This window comes from Terrapene carolina, unplaced genomic scaffold, assembly GCF_002925995.2.
Source record: "Terrapene carolina triunguis isolate 2854851 unplaced genomic scaffold, T_m_triunguis-2.0 Scaffold249, whole genome shotgun sequence".
Taxonomy (NCBI): domain Eukaryota; kingdom Metazoa; phylum Chordata; order Testudines; family Emydidae; genus Terrapene; species Terrapene triunguis.
This window is the reverse complement of record NW_020664600.1, coordinates 869,800-878,837: the sequence shown is the minus strand read 5'-3', so window position 1 is coordinate 878,837 and position 9,038 is coordinate 869,800. Positions and strand designations below refer to the sequence as shown.

Below are 9,038 nucleotides of genomic sequence, written 5' to 3'. Positions count from 1 at the left end.
CCCCACACACACCCATGCACTCACTGACCCACACCTGTGCACTCACACACTGCCCCCCCCACAAACATCCATGCACTCACTGACCCACACCTGAACTCCCCTCAGATACGCACACTTTGGCACATGCACGCACTCACCATACACAGACACACATGCACTGATTCATAGAGAAGTGTATACACCACGAGATATACACCTGTACACACACACACATAGACACTGAGACACAAACACAACACAGAGGCGGAGGCACTGCTGCACGTGCACACACGGAATGTTGTGGAGACGTATGCATGCAAGCACACAGTGACACACTCAGATGCGCACACAGACCTGAAGAGACGTGCGCACACAGGTGTATAGTTGCTGACACACATGACGACATCAGATACACACCAAGAGATGCAGGCATGCACACAGTCCTACAGCAAGGGAGATGCTCAGAGCCCCTAAGCACACGGATACATGGAAGAGGGTTACGTGCACACGGATACCAGCCCACGCACTGCTGTGTGGCAAGGCTGATGCACACAAGCGGAATGGTGCTGGCACTGGTGACAGGAGCGGTGGCCCCAGCTGGGCCCCCGTGATGTGCCAGTGCTGGTGGGAGTGTGGGGGCTCCCTGTTAGGCCTGGTGGTGCTGAAAAGGGGACTCAGATCCTCTGGTGGCCTGACAGCTCAGACACGGTGGTGATGCACGGCCTGTGATGCTGACAGCGCTGGCAGCACATGGAGCCCGGGGCTGGAGTAGAGTAGGGGGAGGAGATCGGGGCAGGGACCCCCCCGCAGCACCATCCAGATCATACACACCTGGCCAAGGGCTTGCGCGGTGAGTGCTGAGGGGGTGATTTGATTGGCTGGTGGCGGGAGAGTAAAGTGGTGCTGCTGGAGTCATAGCAGTCAGCAGGACAGTCAGCAGTGACGAGAGTGTGGACAGGGCTGTGGTGATGGCAGCTGTAACGAAGCTATGGCGGCCATGGCAGAGCTGTGGGACTGTGGGGAGAGTGGTCGGGTCCCAGTGGCGGGGCCATGGCCTGGCTGGCCCCAGTGGCCATGGCTGGATCGGGGGGGTTGGCTGGACAGTGGTGTGGCCGTGGTGGCAGTAGCCGGGCCCCAGTGTCAGGGCTGTGGAGGCAATGACTGGGTGCTAGTGGCAGGACCGTGGGGGCAGCAGGCAGGGCCCTGGGAGCTGGTCTTGGGGGTGCTGCTGAGCCGATGCGAGTGCTGGTTGTGATGTGTTGGGATCAAGTCGCTGTGGATGCGCCCTGAGCCCTGCAGTGGGGGCTGCCAGCAGTTTGGGTGCTGGCTCTTTGGGGCAGCTCCTGCTGGGCTCCTGACTCTGCCCCCCTCCCTCCCTTCCTTCCAGCCACCTGCAGTCTCGTGTTCGTGTCCTGGTGGACGGGAGCCTTTTGCTCCAGAAAACGACCCCAGACGACGCTGGCAAATACACCTGTGTTCCCAGCAATGGGCTGCGGAAACCACCCTCTGCCTCGGCTTTCCTCACGGTGCTGTGTAAGGTCCCACTGCCCCTGCCCTCCCTGTCCTATGTAAGGGCCACCCCTGCCCCACGCCGCCCTCTCTCAGGGACCCTGCTGTACCCAGACATCCTGGCTCCTGAGCTGAGCCCTGGTGACCCCACTTGTTTGACGGGGGCAGGGAAATACCTCTGGCCTGTGACCTCCCCCTTTGTGGCCTGGAGCCTGGGAGAAAAGGGCCCATCCCCTGCTGTGGGCCTCAGCCAGCCTCCCCATCCGCCTGCCTCCCACCTGGCCCAGGTCTCTGAGCTGAGGAGCCCATGTGACCATGGCCCACATGCACCCAGGGGAGCAGCGCTGAATTGCCAGGAGCTGGGCTTCCTCCGCGGGCAGATCCAGGGTGTCCCTAGCTTTCCAGGGGCTCTGCCATGGACAAGCCCATCACATAGAGAAGGCACAGCCTCTGGTGCTGCTTGTCCCAGCCCCGCGGGCTGGCAGCATATTGTGCATATGGCTGCCACACCCCACTCCCCAGCCCCTTCGCTGCGGAGCTCACCCAGGCCTTGACTACATCCTGCCCGTTGGTACCTTGCAGATCCAGCCCAGGTGACCACCATGCCACCGGAGACCCTCTTGCCCATGGGGATGCAGGGCATGATCCAGTGCCCCACCAAGGCCAACCCACCTCTTCTCTCCATCAGCTGGACCAAGGACGGGCATCCCCTGGAGCTTGATAAGGTACCAACTATGCCAGGCCTCCCTGGAAACTCAGCCTCTGCCACACACCCGCTGGCAGGGGGCCGCATTCTGACCTGTCTCTCCCTCTGCAGTTCCCTGGCTGGTCCATGGCACCCGATGGCTCCATTGTCATCACCACAGGGAACGACGACGCCTTGGGGCTTTACACCTGCACCCCCTACAACAGCTACGGCACGGCTGGTGCCTCAGCACCCACCCGCGTCTTGCTCAAGGTGAGAGGGGGGGCAGCCTGCCCTCCACACTGGCTGAGTAGGGGCCTGGCTGGGGCTGGGGAGCCCTTCTCTGGTGCCCTCACACAAACATGCACCCGGATGTATTAATTTTGGTGTAACAAGTGGGCCCAGAGAGTCAAGGTGTGAATGTGGCCCTGTCATTTTACAACACTAAACATTCAAACGTGGTCGGGGCTTTTGAGTGCAGAGATCTCGGCCTGCTTATGGCAAATTCCCAGGAATATTTTTAACCATGTATTACAGATAGATAAGAAAATAAAAAAGAGTTACTTAATATTTCACATTTCAAATTATTAAGATTTTCATTTTAATAATAACTCTTGTACCCTTCCCATTTATCTGTAGAGAATTTTTACCTGGAAAAACATCTTTGTTTGACATTAAAGATGGTGATAACTGTCCTTGGGGGAAGGAAAAGAAGTTAGCTGAGATGGGCTGGAGCTGTTGCTGCTGCTCTTAAAATCCGATCCTTCTTCCTTTAAAACAAAAGAAGACAAGCGCACAAGAGAGGAGAGAAAAGACCAGCTTCTGTCTCTGGTGCTGACTCTCACTTGCAACCTCACTGCTGGAGAAAGAGAGGCCTAGCCCATCGTCTGATCAGCTACTCCAGGCCCTAGCAAACTTGTACGAAGCCATTGCTTTTAGATACCTCTCTGGTCATGGGCTTACAGCAATGTTGCAAAAAATGCCATTGTCTTGGTCGGCTGAACCAGACTCTTGTTAGAAGGTGAAAGAGAGAGTGAGGGCTTATCTATATGAACACTTTGGTTTTCCAAGCCGTTGCCCCTATGGGTGCTCCATGTGAATTCTATGATTCATAGAATTCTATGATTCTATGTGAAGATACCCTGCCCATAAATTCTCGATCAGAGGTTTTTTTGCTAGTAGTGCCTGGTGCACCCTCTTCCCCGAGAAAGGGACCCTAGAAGGCAGCAGATGTTTGACCCGATAGCCCTGGCGAGACCACCCATGGGGTCTAGCACCTTTCCCTTATGCCCCTCCACAGTGGGCTTTCTGGAAACCTGGGTTCCTTAAACCAGGAGGTAGAATCCCTCCTGCTTCCAGGGGTGGTCAAATCCATTCCTTCAGACTTCATCAGTAAGGGTTTCTTCTCCTGATACTTCCTGGTCCCAAAGAAAAAAGGAAGGTGGAGACTGAGTGCAGACCTTCCATCTCTAAACACTTTGATTCACATGCAGCACTTGCAGATGGCCACCCTAGCGGCATTCTTTCTGTTGTTAGATCTTCGTCACCCTTGACTTCCAGGATGCCTATTTCCATGTAGCCATATACCCAGCACCATGGTGTTTCCTCAGGTTTGTAGTAGGCACTGACCATCACCAGTACCGTGCCATGCCTTCTGGACTATCAGCTGCCCTGAGCGTCCTGACGAAAGTCCCCTCCATCATCGCAGCCCACCTTTGGCATCTGGGAACAGTAACTTTTCCGTGTCTGGACGAATAGCTCTTCAAGGGCCATCCTTCCGTTGAAGGTCAGTCCGCCACCAAGAGGGACCTAGCTCTGTTCCACTCCTTAAGCCTTCGCTTCAACGTAGAGAAATCAACCCTGTGCAACACATAGACTTTATCGGGGCCGCCCTGGACTCTGGCAGCTAAAACCTACCTGCCTGTGGACAGGTTCACCTCAATGTCTCACCTGATCTCCGCATGACAGCAGAGCCCACAAACCATGGTGTGGGCTTGTCTTTAGCTCCTGGGATGCATGGCAGCCTGCACTTTCATAACCCCCCATGCAAGCCTGGCTTAGGACAGCCTACACTCCCCGCAAGCACAAGCTGTCCAGGGAGGCATCAGTCCCTTGGATGGCACCTGACTCCCTCAGTTGGTGGAAGGACCCTCAAAGATTCTGCGTGGGAACCCCCCTCACATCCACCTTCCACATGTCATCCCCACGGACACCTCCCTTCTAGGCTGGGGCGCTCACCTACAGAATCATACAGCGCAAGGCAGATGGACTCCTTGAGAGTTGTCACTGCACATCAACGTCCTCAAACTTCGAGCCGTCCGTGATGCCTGCCTTTGCTTCCTCCTCATGTGGGACCAGTCAGTCAAAGTGAGGTTGGACAACCACCAGGAGGCCACGTACTATATAAACTCCCAAGGAGAAGCAAAATGCCAATTCTTAGGCGAAGGGTCACTGAGACTATGGAACTGGTGCATACCCCAGTGCACAGATATCGCCGTGATCTATCTGCCAGGATCACAGAACACCATCGCACATTCGCTGAGCAGAATTTTCCATCAAGACAATGAGTGGGAGCTGACCGATGTATTCGTTGAAGAGATCTGCTTTACCTGGGTTCTTCAACAGATAGACCTCTTTGCCACAACTTCTAACTCAAAATATCGCTACCTATTCTCGGGGGGGGGGGGGCAGGGAGGGGGACATGGTCATGACTCCCTGGGAGATGCACTCCTTGCCTCTTGGCCCCAGGGTCTATTATATGCCTTCCATCGAACTCCACTGATCCACAAAGCCCTGCTTAAATTGAAACAAGAGAAAGCAGCGCTCATTTTTATGGCTCGGGTGTGACTGAGACGGGTGGTTCCCGACCATGATCCATCTGGCAAAATATCTGTCTCTGCAGCGTCCTCTAATGACAGACCTCCTGACCCAGGAGTTGGGCTCCATAACCCACCCTAACCTATCATCCTTGCACCTCAAGGCCTGACTTCGCAATGGTTCTCGGGCCTAGAACAGGAATGTTCTCCTGAAGTTCAGTCAGTTTTACTGAACAGCAGGAAACTAACCACACGAAGGACTCACCTGCGGAAGTTGAAGCGCTTCCAGATCTGATGCACCCACCACTCTATATCCCCTGCTGATTTTTCCCTTGGCATCCATCCTCACCAGCCGACTAAATCTGAAATCTCTGGGACTCTCCCTGCGCTCTGTCAGGGTTCATTTAGCTGCCATCACAGTATTCCATTTGCCAATCAAGGGTTTCTCGGTCTTCACACATCCTATGACAGCAAGATTCCTTAATGGCCGCCTTAAATTGTTTCCTCCAGTACAGGACCCTACCCTACCCTGCAACCTCAATTTAGTGCTTAACGCATTAAGAGGACCTCTCTTTGAGCTCGTGGCAAGCTACTCGCTACTCCATCTGTCCTTCACTTTGTCCTTGTGAAAGTCCCCTCAGCCAGAAGGGTAGGGGAACCAGCTGATCTGCTGTAGACAGTGCTTTATCTGGACAACATTATGCTGTGTCCTATCCTCACTTCCTCCCTAAAATGTCATCAGAGTTCTACATCAATCAGGACGTTCAGCTGCTGGTGTTTTATCCCAAGTCCCACTCATCCAGAGAATAGACCCACTCCATACACTGGGTGTAAGATGAGCCTTGGCTTTCTGTCTTCACGGAAATAAGCCCTTCAGGGTTTCCCCCAGACTTTTCATTTCCTCTGAGAGCACGGGGCTCACTCAGTCTCCTCAGACTATGTCAGTGGGTATCAGCCTGTATTTTGGCAAGCTACAAGTCCTCTTGGATGCATCCCCTCTGCTCACTCCACCAGAGCTCAATCCATTTTGTTGCCCTCCTTAGGAAGTTACCCATCAAGGACATTTTCAAGGCAACCACGTACGTGGTCCTCTGGTCACACATTTTCACAACCTTACTCCACAGCCTTTGGTGAAACTGTTCTACACTCTGTACCAGATCTGCCCCTTCCACATTAAGGTACAGTTCTGGAGTCTCCACGCATGAAGCACTCAGAGGGACAGTAACTCTGTGCTAGGTAAGTAACCACAGTTCCTGGAGATGTTTTATCCCAATGGGTGCTCCAGTACCAGCTCTCCTCTTGCCTTGACTTGAAAGTTTTACCAAGCTCTGAGGCTGAGAAGGGACTGTGGTGGTGTGGGTCCACCCCTCCCTATATGCGCTCGTACTGGAGCATGAGAGGCGTAGCATGCAGGTGAGAAGCTCTGGGCACTGCTAGCAGAAAAATCGAGTGCATGGGCACACACATCCTCACTTGGAGCAGCCATGGGGACAGAACATCTCGAACTGCGGTTGCTGTGCAAGGTAAGTAGCCTGTCTTTTGTGGCAAGCTGGGGTGTAAGTCTGTCCTGCACTAGCCTGCAGGACACTAACTGGCTGTGTGGTCCCTGCTGCAGTGCACTAGAAGTTCCCTAGTGCCCGTGGATCTACCCTGCTTTGAAACAGAAGTAGAGTAAAGCACACTAGGGAATCTTTAGTGCATGGCACCACGGGCCACATGGACACTTAATGCAGGGTAGAAGTATACCCCAGCCAGCCATGCATGACCTATGTGTTCGTATAGACAAGTCCTGAGAGATAGGAAAGTGAAGAAGTAAGGGCGGAAGGGAAAGGGAGGGGGCGACAGCCAAAGGACTTGGAGCTGCCATGGTCAGGATTCAGGTAGAGGGGGTGATGCCCTCGCTCTGGCCTGCTCTGGTGAGGACATCTCAAGGTTAGAACAGTGAAGGCCCAGTGGAGTCACAGCAACTCCCAGGCTCCCCAGAGACGGCGGGAGTGGCAGCCACGATGGGGAACCTCGCTCCTGTTGGTCCATCTCCCAGCCAGCTGCTAATTTCATTTGAAGGACCTCAAGAGGGGGTTGGGTGGAATAGCTCATCCCCTCCTAATGCCCAACACACCCATTCTGGTGCATTGATTTTTGATCCCATGCTCCTCTTGTTTACCTCCAGCAGGAGGCCTTTTTACTTGTACTAATCCAGCCTGTCTGTCTCCCTCTTGTACCTTTCCCCATCAACACCCATGGTTACAGGTGACTGGGCCATTCTGTAACCTTGGATTAAGCTCACAATTGGGGTAGGCCTTCCAGGCCCCAGTTATTACAGTACCCACCCCATCTGTGCACCCCACAAAGCAAGCTGGGTAGCAATGCTCAGGCTGGTCTCTTCCCTGCCCTGAGTGCCACTGTGCAGGGCCCTCTGTCTGCTCTGCTTCCTGGGCCTGTCGGATCTCTCGCCCATGAGTCCAGGCCAGCGCCACCTCCCGCCTGAGCTGCCGAGCCCTGACCCCTTTGTCTGTCTGTCTCGCTCCCCCTGCCCCCAGAGTGGGGTGCTGAGCTACCCGTCTGTCTGTTCCAGGACCCTCCCGTGTTCACCCTGCGCCCCAAGGAGGAGTACTTCCAGGAGGTGGGCCGCGAGCTGGTGATCCCATGCGCCGCCCAAGGAGACCCCCCGCCCACGGTCACATGGGCAAAGGTAGGGGGGCTGCAGCTCTGGGTTCAGATGGGGGGAAGGACTGGGGAGCCTGGGTTCCCCATGGCTCAGGGACTGTGGCTCCTTGGCATCACACCCTCACTTCCCCCAGCCTATGGTTTGGTGCTGGCTCTGGCTGCTGCTGGCGGCAACAGAGCTGTGAGTTCCCAGTGCCCTGGGACTCGGTCCAGGGCTCTGCTGCTGGCCATCCACATGGCAGATTCCCCTTGGCAGTGGGGTGCAGCCCAGAGCTTCAGGGCTCCACAAGCAGGACCTACTCTGGCCCAGGACTCGGCTCTGTGCTGCAGGGGGAGCCAGCCCCACACGGCCCAGCTGCCCCATGCAGCTCCTGCCTTATGGACACATGCCCTGAGAGGCAGAGCACTGGGGATGGGGGTCATTCCCTGGGTTATTCATTCCTCAGGCTCGCCCTGTGCAGAGACGCCTTGTGCAACAACCCTTCCAGAGCCCTCGGGGGAGGAGGGGGTCTCCTTCCGGGCAGCCCCCTCCCTCTGAGAAAGTGATGACCCAGGACTCTGGGGTTTTGTTCCTGTTCTGCCCCTGGCTCTCAGTGAGACCTCGGCCCAGTCGCTGCCTCTCCCTGTGCCTCACCTTTCTCACCCACCACTGGAGCGACAGGTTCAAGGCTCTTGGAGATGAATGCGGCCCTGCACTGGTGTGGTGGGAAGCAAGCTCAGCTTGGTCGCTGGCTGGATTGCTGCCTAGAGACTCTCCTCAGCCCCGATCTATGCTCGTGGCCCCCCTTTTCTCCCCAAGCTGCACTCACCCAACCCGGCGCCACCCTATCTCCCCCCCAATCTGTGCACGCCTGCCGCCCGGCCCCCCACGGGCCCCCAGTCTGCACGGGCTGGGCCCTGCCCCCCTCAAATTTGTGCTCACAGCCCAGCCCACTTTAGTCTCTCCCCCGGTGGTAGACAATGGCAGTGGTGGGGGAGGGCTGGGCTGCTGGTGTCAGTGTGGCTGTGCCTTTGCTCTGCAGCTGGGAAGCACAGGGAGGAACGATGCCCAGGTGGATGGGAACAGCAGCCTTGTCTTCCGGCCACTGGTTAAGGAGCAGCATGGGGCCTGGGAGTGCACGGTCAGCAACCAGGTGGCCCGGATCAGCACCACCACCTCCGTCTACGTGCTGGGTGAGTTGGGCTACGCCAGCCCCACCACCAGCTGCCCATGGTGGGTGGGAGGCCTGATCCAGGGCCACTGGGCTCTGAGGGGGAGCTGTGTGTGTGTATGTATGGGGGGGATGCATTGGCAGTGTGTCTATGGGGCTCAGGGTGGTTGTGTGTGGCGGGGAATGGGGCTCAGGTTGGGGCTGGGCAGCTGTGTGTGTGTGTGTGTGTGT

General features: G+C 56.1%; 1 protein-coding gene across 1 annotated transcript in view; it reads left to right on the top strand.

The window, feature by feature from the left end:
- The window catches only part of IGSF9 (immunoglobulin superfamily member 9), a 48,357-nt gene that overhangs the window by 25,563 nt on the left and 13,756 nt on the right, over window positions 1–9,038 (top strand). The window contains exons 3-7 of the mRNA XM_026657612.2: window positions 1,367–1,512; window positions 2,071–2,213; window positions 2,306–2,446; window positions 7,565–7,681; window positions 8,679–8,829. Of these exons, the coding sequence (XP_026513397.1) occupies window positions 1,367–1,512; window positions 2,071–2,213; window positions 2,306–2,446; window positions 7,565–7,681; window positions 8,679–8,829 (698 nt within the window). The remainder of the gene's footprint in view (window positions 1–1,366; window positions 1,513–2,070; window positions 2,214–2,305; window positions 2,447–7,564; window positions 7,682–8,678; window positions 8,830–9,038) is intronic.